This window comes from Gymnogyps californianus, chromosome 20 (assembly GCF_018139145.2).
Source record: "Gymnogyps californianus isolate 813 chromosome 20, ASM1813914v2, whole genome shotgun sequence".
NCBI classification, from domain to species: Eukaryota; Metazoa; Chordata; class Aves; order Accipitriformes; family Cathartidae; genus Gymnogyps; species Gymnogyps californianus.
Genome location: NC_059490.1, coordinates 8,222,986 through 8,238,358, shown reverse-complemented (window position 1 = coordinate 8,238,358; position 15,373 = coordinate 8,222,986). Strand labels below are relative to the sequence as shown.

Below are 15,373 nucleotides of genomic sequence, written 5' to 3'. Positions count from 1 at the left end.
CGTAACATCTGAACTAGCTAAAGCGATTGCATGGAGTTAATTTTCAATTGATGTTGCCGAATTTACTGTAGGACATTTGCACCTGAATTGCTCGTCTCTTCAAATATACAAATTTGTAAGTACAATTCCCAAGCTATCTGCTCACTGACCTGGCCATGGTGGCATTCACTTTATCTTAAAAGAGACCACCTTTGAAATATTGGCTCTTCACCTTTAGAGATCCTTCCAGCACACAGGCTGGCTCTCCCATAGTAGTGATGTCCCACCTATCCAGTATGTAGCTTCTAGGTCTGTTGTCTAAACAGGGCACTGAATCCACTGCATCACTGTGGTGCTTGTGACTTAAAGCAGGCAGCAATCACATGTAAATATGTTCCTCTGGCTTCAGGGATCCATTTCATTGATAACAAATCTGAATTTCTTTCTCACATGCTGAAGATATTTTCACACGGGAGCATTTGCTTCTTCCACATGGTGCAGCTAGCTGGTGTGCTTGCTTTTAACACATAACCTGAACCAGGCTGATGATGAAATCAAGCAAACAATCAGGGCAGGATGAGAAAACCTGAACATCTTGAAACTGTCTGGGTTAAAAACAGGCTTAGCCAGTTCTGGGAGTAAAAGGCTGGGATAGGAAATATACTTGATGTGGAAATTATTGCTCAATGAAATCTTTAGGGCAAGAGGGAGTTCCCTCCCCACACCTGTTCTGAAATGGGAGCCGCTGCCATTGGTGTTGCTCGGTTTTCTTCTGGGTGACCTTGGTATTCAGGAAATGGAGCTTTCACTAGTGGAAGCCAGAGCAACAGCCAAGACAAACAGGTCCAGAAATCCCTTCCGGAGGGGGGAGAGCACAGAGGAAATTACTCAATTACTAGCAGAAGAGAAAACTCCTGAGAGGTCTGGAGTACATGCTCCCTCTACACACCATGTGCATCGGAGAAAAAAAGCACTCAAAGCTGTGGGTCTCCCTCACTCTTTCTGGCGTCATCCAGTGCTTCAAACAGAGCACACATCTGCTCAAGTAGACTGGTGGGGATAGAAAGGTCTCTTTCCGTTTTAAGAAGGACGATCCCATAAAATGCCATAGCAAGCAACAGCATTTCTAATGGCATTCCTCTGAGCATCATTTCATAGGCCTGACTTACACTTGCAGAGGCCAGTGACATTCAAACTCCCTTTGAGTCTCTTGTGTGTTTGGAGATGTCTCTTGTTGCTACTAAATCAGAGAAGCTAAAGATAAAAAAGAATGGACAACTGGATGAAAATGGAAAAATCTAATCATGATCAACATCCCAGTGTCCACTGGGTTTGAGCTGCATGTGTGTAAGTCATGCACCAGCTCTTAGAATGAAAGGTCCTGGGGGCCTCCCACTCATGTACCCCAAAGCACATCTGAGGAGACTGCAACATAAGTGAGGAAGGGAGGAAAAGGGATGCCAAAGTCTGTCCCAGCTCTGTTGCCTCCTCTAGCAAACTCCACATGCAGCACTCCATATCTGTTGTTCTGCAAAAGCATTTAAAATCCTCTACAAACATCACACATTCAAATGCTTCCGAATTTTAGGAGTGTAGAGACCGAGATCCAAAACACGAGAGCTGAACTCACCCTCTCAAATATAAGCTCCAACTTGAATGAGATTTGTAGAAGGATCTGGCTTTCTAGGCTGATCTGGAGCTGACTTGAGACAATGGGACTCTTCCACAAACAGTTGTACAGATGATGTTTCCATCAATCCATAGTGGAAAGCAGCGTGTAAGAACGTCGTATTGCTGAATTCTGGTCTTGGCATTGCATCTGCCCCAAACACAGTCTGAATGTAACCTCCTAAGCTCTGCTATCACCAAACCTGAGATCCTGAAGAGCAGGATTTCATAATCTAGAGCCTGCCTGGGGCTCACACAATACTATGCAACTTGTTTTTTTACACACCGAATACTTTCTAATCTGGATCAAGACAGACTAGCCTTGGCTGCCTCTCCCAGCAACACTGGCTTATAAATCCAGCAGGCAGGAAATAATTTCCAAAGTCTATAAATTAGTTTTGGCTTTGAGTACACCAGCCATTAATTTCTGTGTCTGCACTATTTAATGTAGAGCTTGGATGAAATATGTCCCTGTAGCTCTCAAAAAGATTGAGTTATTCATGGACTTCTAGGGCAATTGAGGAAATGAGTAACTATGCAATGGAACAAAACTAGGCATAACATGGTGTGACTCCTTGCCTTGCAGTCTTTCCTTTCAGACCTATTGGAATTGCAGCCTGCTTCTCCACTGCCGGATGACACTGATGTTCTGTAAATAAAAGATACCATTGTCTATGCTATGACTACGGGGAGAACTGGGGGAAGTTTTCCCACTGGGATAGCTAAAACAATACATGTCTTCCAATCATGTTAACTCCATTGAGTTAGCTTGTTGTGTTTGAAACCCTGTTAGCTTACATTTTGACAAGGCTCTTTTAACATGTTAAGCCAATTCTATCAATTTCAACATTACTGAAAAGTAGACTCAGTTTACCTTTCAAGGCAAGGCCATTGTCTTAGGACAGTGGAGATGCTCCAAGAGTGGCTAAAAGATAGCAAGCTCTGAAGTTTTACAATGCAGAATGTTCGACAAAGGTAATTAGGTGCTTGCCTTGCCATTGTTGGCAAACTAGGTCTGCTCCTAAATGAACGGTATTATAGCAAACATCTGAGACCTGTGTGATTACTTGGGACACTTAAAATAATGTAAGTTTACAGAGCAGTTCATTACCACCATCCCCAAGAGTTGCTTCAGTCACCTTTGGTACTGCTCATGTGTTCTGCTGCAGTAATTTGTCCTCACCGCTGCTCAGGGAAGTGCTGAGGGGAACGCAGTGGGCCCTGCTGCAGCGTTCCTTGTTACTACAGCTACACCCGACACCCGCAGCACAGCAGGGAGAGTACTAGTGACTGTGCATGTTTCTTGCTTTGAAAACCCCGCACTTTATTTTTCAGCTCATGCAATGTTAGTGGCAGACTCCTGCCTCCTCCAGCACAAACAGATTGAGTTTAATTTTCCCTGAGGCAAAGATCTAACCCTTTCTAATCATCTAGAGGAGTTCTAGTGTTTTCAGAATTTCTAGTGGGATTCTGGTGCACTTGTCCTAGTGCCCATGAGAGTCACAAACATGCAATACAAATCCTCTTGCATTAGGAGCTTTCAGATTAGATTAAAACCTATCTATTCATGGGGCCAAAAAGCACAAAAGGAGTCCAGGAAAACTGCATTTGTCTCTGTGCACAGCAATGAATTTCATGGAAAATTAGCCTCAGAATCAATACAAAGTTGGATGCATGATGCTGGTTTTTGTGCTCATGGGGCTTTCATGCTACAGGAGATGTGGTTTCTTGTTTTGTGAATTGCTGAAAGGCTTTAAGAGTTTTGTGATTTTGCTGCTAATCAGTGTGTGACAGTGACATGCCTGATCACAGCAAGGTTCAACAGAAAAGAACAGAACACAACCTTTTCCATGCTTAGGCCCTTATTCCTGTTCTGTGGGAAAAAAGCCCTGAACTATACCAGTGCTAGGAAATCTCGGTTTAATATTCTTCAATCCCAACCTATAACTCTGCTAATCTAGCTCTCTAACACATGCCTGCCAATGTACTTCAAATCTAAGCCTAAACATAAGCCTAAATCCCAGATAGGCGCTCTTCATCAATGAAACCTAGCCACAGTGTAGAAAACATTTGAGGAGTTAGTCAAGCAAAATTCCTCCTCTCTTCATTTCTCACTGGGAAGCAAAGAAAGATCTCCAGAGGGAAAAGATACATCCAAACTACACCATCATCCTTTTCCATATTTTCCAGTGGAGCAATTCTATTTGTTCTGAACTTCTCGCAGTTGTTTTGTAGTGTTTGAAAGGGGATCAGAATGACCACGTCTTACTTGTCAAGGCATAGGAGCTATACAAATACTCACAAAAAGTCTTAAGCTACAAAACGCAAGATTGCTTTCAGGTATCATTTTAGACCTGAAATTCAGCTGGGCTTATTCAGAGAGTCTTCTACAATTAATGAACCCCAAGATCTACTACAGTGAAACTTACTAGTTCCAACAGAGTTTGCAGTTTTTAACCAATTTGAAGCTTTTACTTCAGTTGAAGGTTGGTGACACTACAACCCAAAAGAGGCTTCATAAGATCTAGCTAGAGAAATGGATAAACATTATAAAGCAAATACTTCAAAATGAGTAAGTATACTCTCTCCCTGTCCTAGGCTATTTCACAGAGACTCCAGAAGCAAAACCCTAACTTTAAAGACTTCAAAGAAAGCTTTCAGAGGGAAGGAAAAAGCCTAGAACACTAGCTCAAAAGTAATGTGGAAACTGCCTATGCTGTAGAAAGTTTCACATTACCAGGTTGATGTTATTGGCTTCTATATGCTTTAGCACAAAGGCGGTGAGGAGCTGTGTGTCCCATTCAACAGCAGGATTATCCGGAAGATCCCTGAAAATGAGAAGTGCAATTAGTCACTTCACTGCTGAGAACTTTGTAAAGACCATGCTAGAAAAGAGAGATCCTCTTATCAGAGAATGAAATCAAGATAAATTTATTTACCATATAAAACCATTGAACCTTACTTAAGAGTCTTACAAGCTTGTATATTGGAGGCTTGAAAGGGAAACAGCAGTTCCAACACCCTCTTCATAGATTTGCCAAGGTCTCCCTTTCTTCTTACCATTAAGGTAGACTTTGTGACTGCTTTACTTTAAGCAACATCTATTTTGTTCAATGATTCTTGTTCTCTATTCATCCCAATCAAATTTCTTTCTCTCTTTACTTAAAACCCCTTTTAAAACACATTTTCCTGAAAGACTTTCCAATCATAATCTACTGGTGAGTTACATATGAAAAGTAACAAGCAAACTCCTGCTCTCATTTATACAGGAATAATCCATTAACCTCAACCAGAGGACAACAGAGCCATAATTATATTGCATGGATTTGGTAGTAGTTCTTCATCTGTTTATTTTATGCTTTGCATACCAACTGGGTATGCAAAGCATACTGTGACTGAATACTCTGCCTGGGTATTTTAGATTGCAGGCTTCTAGGGGCAGGGACCATGAGCCAAATGCAAAATAACACCAGACAGCCAAGAGAATGATTCCATATTTACACAACTGAGAGCTGAATTTGACCCCCCAGTCATTATGTTTGAATGATGCCAAGAAAACATTGCCTGCAAAGTTAAAAAGGTTATTAGTAACAATAGGATAACACACAGCTGCTAAAGACCAATAATGACATGTTAAGCTGGTCTTTTTCTCAGACCTTTTCCCTCCTCTGATAGTCTGACAATTGCTGTGAGGTGGTTTAGCAGAAAAGTGACTATACAGCTTTCTCACACAGACACATGGGTTTGGACCTGAACTGATCCAGCTGTTTGCTGCAGAGAGCAGGGGCGCTACCTCCCAGCACTCTTCGGGCCTTGCTGACTCCCCAGACAGCAAGGATGATAACATCTGCAACAGAACAACAGGAAAATGTCTTCTTGGCACATTCCAAAGTAAAGCTCAGCCTGGGTCTTCACACGAGGTCTTCTGGCCACAAATTTTCCCACTGCTGTTAACAGTAGTAGTAGTAGAAGGAAGAGCCTGAAGTACAAACTGACCATTAGCATTTTACCCGTTGTGTTACGTACTCCTGTTCAGCACAGGCCAAAATAATGTGCTATTAGAAACCCCAGCAACAAGGGAAGGCATTTCTACATTAGTGTACACATTCTAGCTACGGTCCCTGTAGCGGTATTACCAACAACAGAAATTTTTGTTGTTGTTTGTAATACCCTCTTGTATAGACAGCATCTTTGCCTGATGTATACAAGACATTTGAATTTCATCATAGAAAAGATTCATTGGTACATCTGGTGGCTGTCTCATCAACTTAGCAAACCTGCATCTCATCTGCTCAAGACAAAAACTTTCACATCTCATGTTTGAAGAGGAAGTGGCCCTGTTGACCCCGAAGATACTTCAAGTCCCACCACGTCACAGCAAGCTTTAAATGGAGCACATTTTAAAAATATGCTTCAACTAAAACATCCCAAGCAACACGCACACTGAGCAGAGCCTAAGTGCAAGTCTAACAGTGCTTCAGTTGTTCGAATGGTACCTTTGACGTTATGTCAAGGCTTAATCTGATAATATTAAAGTAGTAAATTAGTCTAAAAGGGATTCTTCACTGGCCACTTACAATACAAATATCATTCCCCTTTTTGGATAGGGGTTAAATGGAGCTGTGGAGGAAGCAAAGAGTCCCATCAAAACAGGAGGGGTGCTCCAACAGTGAGAGGTCAGGAAAAAAAAGTAGGGCTTGGAATTTATGATGTCCAGGAGGCTTTGGTGTCATAGCCACTGCACTCAGCTTTATTGGGCTGTCTCCAAAAAGGCTGCCGGGTAGTGCAGCAGGTTTTAACTAGTTTAGACAGATAAAGATCACCCTCGTTCAATGGAAATGAACAGCTGGAGGCAACGGTTTAGAATCCCTGGAAACAAAACAATCTGAAGGCATGAGCAAATTAACTCCATGAGCACTGAACTGATTAAGCAGGAATATTCTGCAAAAAATTGTGCTTCTACCCACTTACTGCTGCTCATGGAGAGATCACTCACTCCCAGTAGGGAAAAGGAATTATTTTTCTTGCGTAATATTTGTCAGGCACCAAAGACAGAGAAGCTGATTTGCCAAACAAGACACACATGTACATAAGCACTTTCATAACTCATTAATAGCCATGATGGCCCACTGAAGTATTCTTCTCTCATTCTGCAAACATGAAAAGTGACACACAGGTTAAATGACATGCCCAAAGTCACCCAGAGAAGTCAGTAGCAGAACTGGCAATACATTAATCTAGATTGCTCCAGGAAATTACTTTTTTTTTTTTTTTGGTAAGAGTTTGTGTAATACTTTGTAAAGTAAAAAATTTAAGCGTTACCATGATAGGAAGGACCCCACAGAAAGCACGAGACCAATAATTCTCTGCCTGTGCTCTGGATATCAATAATTGGTTCCAGGTAAGGATGAAAAGGTGACTAAGAAAACCAAGTTCATATACACCGTATAGCAATGCACACAAGATACGTTCTTACAGGAGGTCTCTACATGCCCTAGGAACAATGTGGGGGCATACAAACTTTGAAAACTGCTGTAGTTCACAAAATCAAAAAATTCAGTACAAAATATTTTTCCTAATATCTTAAATCAGTCGTCACCAAACCTGAAAAGTCCACTGACTTACTGCACTATGGAAATCAGTTGCATTCATTGCATTTTTATCTTCAGGACTTAGTATCAGAAACATTCAGCATTTAAATGGTTAACTCCACACTGCCTTTCTGGCTAAGGCTGATAATGCCTCTGAGCTCAAGGTCGAAGGGCTGAGATAAAGGACTACAAAGGAGTGAAAATTAGCACATTCCCTGGAGCAGACTGGAGCTTGTCCCAGGAGACACTGTTCCCCATCCGCCCTCCCTGTCCTCTGCCCCAGAGAGCTCCTTGTTGCTGCTGTCAGTCACTGCAACAGATCAAGATATAAATCCTGCACTGGAGGCCTCCCAGTCATACTGCTGGAGAGTGCTCGTGGGAAGGGTCGAGGGGTTTGGTCACTTGGCCTCATTTCCACCAAACTATTACGGTCTGGAAGTGATCTTTATGGGCATTCCACATGACTGACACTGAATGCAGGTGGCTGCTTGGATGCAGCCCTTGTTGAACAGGGAAAATAGGGAGATGCATAGAAGAAGTAAAAAAAATATTTTTAATGGAATAAGACTCCAGAAATGTTGTTTTCCCAGTTATTTTCAGTGAAAGCCATTCTGTGCACTGTACAGGGAATTTACAGCTGTGCCACCGGATCTATACACTGAAGAGAGAGAGAAATGGAGAATTACGGTGCTGCAGTTGCTGCAGTATGGAGTAGTGCCTGTCTCTGCTCACTGATTTCAGCAGGACCAATCATGGGAAACATTGTGTTCTGAAAACAAAAACCTGTACCTTTCTATTTATCCATCCACTGTTGGTAGTGGGAACCGGACAGGACCCCTGGTTTTCTCTTTCTCACCTCCTTGCTTTCCTCCTTGCCAAGCTGAGCAGACAGAGCAGACACTGGCATCTGCAGTTCCCCTTCCCAAGGTTTGCATAGGAAGAATATGGTGGATGTCCTGGATATCCTGGCCCAGGCACCAGAGAGCTACAAGGGGGCCACAGCAAATCACATCAGCACGTTAAACCAAAATTCAACCTTGTGCAGATCTTGCCCAGCAGTCTTACAGCTGGCTGAATGAAAGAAATGTTAAAAATCACTGCCTGATGCCAGCTCCTCTCCAGGCCTCCTCCTCTTGCCTGCTGTGGGCTGTGAAGCATAGCTCCTCTTATGCCTCAGCCTTGGCCATTAAAACACTGTGCATGTTGCCAGTAATGCTATCCCTGCCGGTAGCCTGGACAATTTTGTAGGGTCATCTTTCTAGGAACGTTTAGGCTCAAGATGGCTAGAGTCCTGTCATTTGGAAGGTCTCTTTTGGCCAAGATAGAGATTTAAAAACCTTCACAGATATATATTGCCAAGTTACACCCTTCTTACATGATATACTGCTCAATCCCTGTCCAATTTTCCGCTGCTCATCTTCCACAGATCTTTTAGCAACAACCAGTGCATTTATACGTACAATCTTCTTTCAAAGCCTTCCATGGAATTTATTCTGCTCATGAACTAAGCTCTCGTGACTGCTCTAAAGGTTAAGTTAAACTAAACAGTTAGTCTATGCGATGTCCACGTGGCTTAACAAACAGCAAATGGGCTGTCCTATATGGGACACTTGCAGTTAGAACAACCTTGAGATCTGTCCCTCCTGAAATGGGTTGAATCAGGCAATCCTCAGGCCCCTGGGTGCATTACGAAGCAGTGCCTCTCGTTATGTGACAGTTACCCTGATGGGGACTGGCAAGCACCCTCTCTGCCTTGCCATGAAGACTTTATAGGTGGCAATAGGGAAGGGAGTGGAGTGGCAATAGGGTTCCTTCTAGAAGATGTTTAGGTCTCCATTACAGGTCTCCAATACATTCTCAGACACCAGAGCAAAACTTTCAAGGTACTAATGTGATTTTCCATTCCACTACACACCAAAAGGCTCAAGATGAAAGAGCTTTCCCATTTCTTATGGCCTTTTTATCCTGCAGCATGACCTTAATCAGTCCAAGGCCAGGGACCAGGAAACATTTTTGCATAATTTCTCCTCCTTAGCCCTCCTCTCCCCAATGAATGATTTTACATTAAATCAGCACAAAGGTCGGTAGATTGATGGTGGATTACATAGGAAACAGGTGAACTGCTGTGCAGTAGGTTCCCAGCTGAGAACAATGACCGCAATGTGTTTGTTGGAACAAAGGATGCCCTTTGTATAAAGTTAACTGTAAGAAATGAACATCTGGGCAATTGAAACTGGATCAAAAAGCAAAAGATCCCACAGAACAAAATGACGTAAGTGCACAATTAGTGAAAAGGCCATGTGATGACTAGAGGCAATCAGTGACCTTTATATCATAGCATCAAAGTAATTGAAAAAACTGTGTAAACAGAAATTATTTCATGCTCTCTAAAATAGAGCAGAGAATTTTTATTTTTGAGATTATGCTAAGATAAGTTAAGACAGGCTAGCCCTAGATCTTGAAGCAGAGCCTCTAAATCCTTACATTAATAACTATTTATAAATTTCTCTTCCTATAATGGCCAATTACAGACAGGAGGGCAATATTGCTGTTAGGCTGCATGTACATCTCTGATTCAATTGAAAAAAGCCCGCTTAGACAAATGATCAGCATCTTGCAACATCATGTTATACAGAGAACAGATGCTGTGTGCTTATTGGAATGTAACAATCTACAATTTAGGAGAGAAATGGACTAAACCAGGATGCTAACTGTCAAATGAAAAGCCACCTACGACAGAGAAGCTCAAGCTGAAATTTTTACACCAGCAGCTTCCTCCCTCTCCTCATAGTAAAGAAACCCAAATTATTCTGAGATTTGTATTTTAAGGTTGGAAATGAGAATCTTAGGTTTTGGTGTAGGTAGAGGGTAAAGGAAGCGGTGAAAATGTCAACGACTGGAATATTAAAAATAAAATACACTTCAAAAATTTCACAAAAGAAAAAAAGCAGAATGGACACAATCCTTTTCTCCCATCCTTAGCTTTTGTAATGTATAAGTTTGGATCTACTTTATACAAATTTCAAAGGTAAATTAAATAAGTTTAGATGCCAGGCAAGTGCTGACATCACTAATGTGGCCATACCAGGCAGGAGTCACGCGTAAAGGGAAAGAACACAAAGACAGACAGCACTCTGTTCAGCTTGCTCAAAAGTCCAGGCAAGCTGCGCATGCTTCTCCACTGAGATATGTAAAAACACAGTGCACCTCTGACACATAATATTCCAAGTACCTCCATAACTCCCCAAAGGTAAATGGTAATTAGATCTCTAGGGAACAAACTTTTTTACTTGGGCACGACCATGTGTTTCTGTTTGAGAAATAAGCATCCTTTGGGTTTAAATTCAAAGGAATTATTACAGAACACAGGACTGGTTGTTTGCAAAGACCTATCCAAATGTCCCTGTACTCATTTATTTTTTTTAATGAATTATTGATGATTTCTCAGCAGAGATTGATGTCTATTCACAGAGATGACACAATTGCTTATCATAATTTGAAATCTGGTATTCATTTGACGTCTGTGCCTCAGCGCCTTGTTGATAAATTACAGCACAAAGCTCTGTAGGAACAAGTTCATATTCAATGTCTTTAAACAAAAACAATTGATGGTACCTTTCAAGAACAGAAATGCATAGAAACTACAGTGGCTAAAGCTAGTTTTAAAAAGTAACTTTTAAAAACTAGTTTGGAGAGGGCATCAGGCCCTTCTGTGTAAGACAGGAAACAAAATTCAGCTGAACTAATTCTGAATTGATTGCTGATTTAGTCACAGATTTCCTATCTTCCGCTCTTCACACCTGCGAAATGGAAATAATTATGTGTTCACACCTATGTAAAAAAGTTTGAGATCCTTCTAAGAAAAGTGCTATGTCTGTTCTCTGATTTCTAGATCGAAATCTAAAACACATGTCTTGGCAATCCTGGGTACTGGGAACCCCACAAACCCGTCCTTTACTCCCTGCATTGTCTTCCCATAGAGTATTGAATCAAGTTCAACATCTTAGTCCTGACTTGAAGGTCTGGCCCAAAATATATAAAAGACTGCATAAAGCTCCAAAATGATGAATATGGTGAACAGTTCTGCCCATATGGTGCAGAGGAGCTCTGCAACAAGGATAACGTCTTCTCAAGCAGTTAGGACTTCCTTAGGGGCTGCTGCCAAACAGTGAATGGACTTCCAAATCAAGTGTCATCACAAACTGCTTTGCTTTCAGCTGCAAATACCAGGAATACTCCTTGGAACATATCCTTTTCAGCAGAAACACAGCAATATTTAAAGTTTAAAATTCCCCAGACTCTCCAGAGCACATAAGAAAGCTGAGACATCTGGGCCAAATGTTATCCTAACAATGGAGACCCTGTTTGCCAAACCACGTGACAGGGGTTTGGGTGTATTGCCTACTGGGCACCTTGCTTTGCTCACGTAGTGGCAAGGTGTCACCATGCAATACTGCAGCTAAGGAACATGATTTCTAGAATTTCTCTTCACACTGGTGGAGAACAATATTTCCGGCATATGTCTACAATTCCTTGTCCGATCCTTCGTCTCACACAGCAAATCACATCTGTGGTTGACGTGCACTTGTTACGCAGCACTGCCCCAATGCTGTGCTGCAAACATATGACCTGCAAGAAGAGAAACAAGACCTGGGAGTCTCACGTGCAAGCGTCAGACTCCATGTGTGGCACTCATGTTACTACTGTGCTGCTGGAACACGCTCAGGAACTAGTGTGAAGAACATATCAGAACCTGTGTAGTCATCACCACTGATTGATCAATCACACAAGGCAATGAGCACTGAATATCTTGCTGTCATGCACAGCTTTGAATTCAGCTGCCAGAGGAAGGAGGGGCCTCTAGTTCATTCACTCCAACCTATGCTGAGAAGCCCTGGCTGCAATTTAAGTAGAAGTCTGCAACGGGTTGTTTGCAAGAACCATGCAGTGCCATGGAGTGTATCTGGATCCCTGGTGAGACTGGTAGTAACAAAACAATTAACTTCAAGTCCCTAAAGAGCATTCTTTAAAAAATAAAGCAGTTCCCCCTCTTACCTTTCACCCTCAAGTTGGGTGCTGTTTTATGCTACTTTTTATTCCCAACTTTCATTCATGTTTGAGTTGCATTCATTTTGCACATAACACTACATGCCAAGCCAAGGCCAGTTACAGCCCTTTGTCCCTGACAGCCATTATGTGACCAGAATATACTACGTGCCCATCGACTGAGTGGGGCCCACAGATCCCACATCAGTGACATGTTTTCAGCCAGCCACCAGTTAGCCTGTTTCTAGCACAACCAGCAGTTTCCAGCACTAGAGACTGCCAGTAAGTGACTTGCCAAGTGCTGGGCAAGAAGCCTCCCTTTCATTTTATAGAAGCTGGACTTCTGTGTGATCTGTTGGGGGCCATTAACAGAGTTCACTGAAAAGATCAGTCAGAGGCCAGACTTAGTAGTCTCATGGGATTTGGGGCTGCCATGCTGAATTATGAGTCAGCAGTTCCTCCTCTGGAAGGAGGAACTGAAATGTGGTTTGGGCAGCAGACAATAGTGCAGTGTGAAATAAAGTCAATTCCACTCACATCTTGGAAAGGTATGCAGGAAAGTAGACCATTAAAGTCCCCACCTAGTTCAAGAAAACAAGAGTTCACCAACCTCTTTCTGAGTATCTCTTGGCAAAGTGCATTTCTGGTATTTGTCCCAAATGACTGACAAATAACAGATCTATTAGCAACATCTGGCAATCTCATCTGTAGACCTCTAATAACAGAAACATCTTCAAACATGCAACTGTCTGGGATCTTAGCGCACAATTGCTGGGCAAAGGTGTATACGTAGCAGCACTTCAGTTCAACACCTTCCTAAGGCCAAGATGATGTTTGATGGAAATGCTCAGTGGAAAGCTTGAAGAGCGCACATGGACTATAGCAGTTGGTGGCCTTTGGGAATTTTGCTCCACTTTCCTAGAACAATCTGCTCTTGTCTATGTCAGCTCCCAGAGGAGGGATAAACTGACCTGAATCCAAAAAAGGTGGACTCGCCTCTACTAACACCTAGCTCCTTGGGCTCAATTACTTACCACTTTGGGATGTCTCTGGCCACTCTGATATTTCTGACAATAATAGGGGAAGAACACAGACCACATTTCTCCAAAAGCACCATCTGTACTATAACGAATGAGCATCATTAGGCCTGTAAGAAATGATCGGGCAGTTCCCAGAATAGCTTATAGCAGCACTCACTTCCTCGTTGTTATTATTGGCTTTGCCATAGTGCCTAGGAATTCATCTGGGGCCTGACAGTCTAAGTTGTCCTGAGTGAGAACAAAAAGACCAGCAATCCCACAATCAAAACTTATGTTTTAAAACTGAAATACAAATCACCAGCAAAACCAGGACTCTGAGGAGCAGACCACAGGACTTCACTCCTCCCTCCCTCATTTCTTTTGTTTTGTAAAATGCTTTGAAAAGAAGAACAGCACAGCAGGGCAGAGCTTGGGACAGGGTACATTAACCCATCCACCAAGAAGCCATGTCCAACTAACATGAGTCCTGGCACCACTGGTTCAAGAAGGACAGACTTCCAGTTTCAGACTGCTGGGCAGGAGGTCTCACTCTCCTGGCAGAAGAGCAGTAAGCGGACAGGTGGAAGTGGAGTGCAGTGTGTTCTTCCTAGCTAGGTTTTTACTACAGTACTAGCACATGAAGTTCCTGACATGCATCGTTACGTGCCCAGGACTCCACAGTGGAAAGGGTACAAACCCAAGGGGAAGGAACAGAAAGTCTCTTACAGCAGCCAGCAAAATCCTTCAGAGGCGAATGACTGAAATACCACAACCTGTATATGCCAAATAAACCTAGTGCCACTTCATCACAACCTTAATATTAAATCTGTTTGCTCTTGGATAATAAATACACCATACTATATAGGCAAAAACTGCAGTTCTGATTCTGGCCCAGGTAAGTCATACAGAACTTTGCCACTGACTTAATGGCATGGACCAGACCCTCAAAGAGAAGGAGAGCCAAAAGGATAGTCGCTCCTACCAAAGACATAGACCTTGGTCTATTCCACGTAACAAACTGCAGTCAGAAACCTCAGGAGAAAGCTTGTAGCCAAATCAGTCCCTCAGCCATTTTAATCAATCATCTAGGAAGAGAAAGCACAGAATAGTCACTTCATGGACATTTCTTTCTCATGCCAAAACTTATGTAAATGCAGATGCAACTTCAGCAGAGATCTCAAGAGGATGATGGCCCGATTCCAAATGCAGCTTCCCACATTACAACATTCCAGCTTCCCTGTACCAATTCCATCCAAAAAGAGGTTTCCTGACTCCCCAGCCTCCCACAAACAACCATCTCCTGCAATCCATTTGATCTACGCAATGATATGGGAGCATTACTTCTTGAAGTCATGGTGCACCCACCCTTTATAACACTGAGGTTCTGAGGCCCTGAGCTCTCTAGCTGAGTGCAAATTTTATTACTACCATCAAATCACTTCCTTTTATAAGACAGCTTGTGTCAAGAAGTTAAACACCTATCTTAACTGTGAGCTTGATCACACAAATTTTACTGGACATGCAGTTTCTACTCATGCAAACAATCCTCTTGCAGGCACTGTCTTGTCAGCCCCATTCATGTGAATGCCCCAATTACATGATTACATGAGCAAGCTCTAGGCCAGGCCCCACTCTCTCTCTGCAGCTGGTGAAAACCCGCACCGGCTTCCACAGCAGCTCAGCCAGGAACTATGCTTGGAACTCAATTTGTAACATCTAAGCGGGACTCAGCAACAATGAACAAAACGAGTACAAATGCAACGACCTTTATCGTTTAGCCTTCCTCTCCTCCACGCTCTGATTTAATGCGCGTGTTATGCAATGGTTTTGCTATAGCAACAGCTGGGGTGATCGGCAGTAACCCCGCTGCTGCCTGCTTGGCGGGTGCTGCCGTGGGGCCGTCATACAGCCGCTGAACTTTGGCCCACTAGTGAGCCTCCCACTCGCCCGGCAGCGCTGCCGGCCTGTTTACACTACTCACATGACAGGCGAGAGGGAGGCTCCTGGCAGCCACCAGCATCCAGCCGGATTTCTAGGACCAGGCCAAGATTGCCAAAGGCTGGAAATGAT

General features: G+C 42.8%; 1 protein-coding gene across 1 annotated transcript in view; it reads right to left on the bottom strand.

Moving 5' to 3' along the window:
- The window catches only part of PIGL (phosphatidylinositol glycan anchor biosynthesis class L), a 61,588-nt gene that overhangs the window by 17,458 nt on the left and 28,757 nt on the right, over positions 1 to 15,373 (bottom strand). Inside the window, exon 3 of the mRNA XM_050909075.1 lies at positions 4,385 to 4,475. Within this exon, the coding sequence (XP_050765032.1) occupies positions 4,385 to 4,475 (91 nt within the window). The remainder of the gene's footprint in view (positions 1 to 4,384; positions 4,476 to 15,373) is intronic.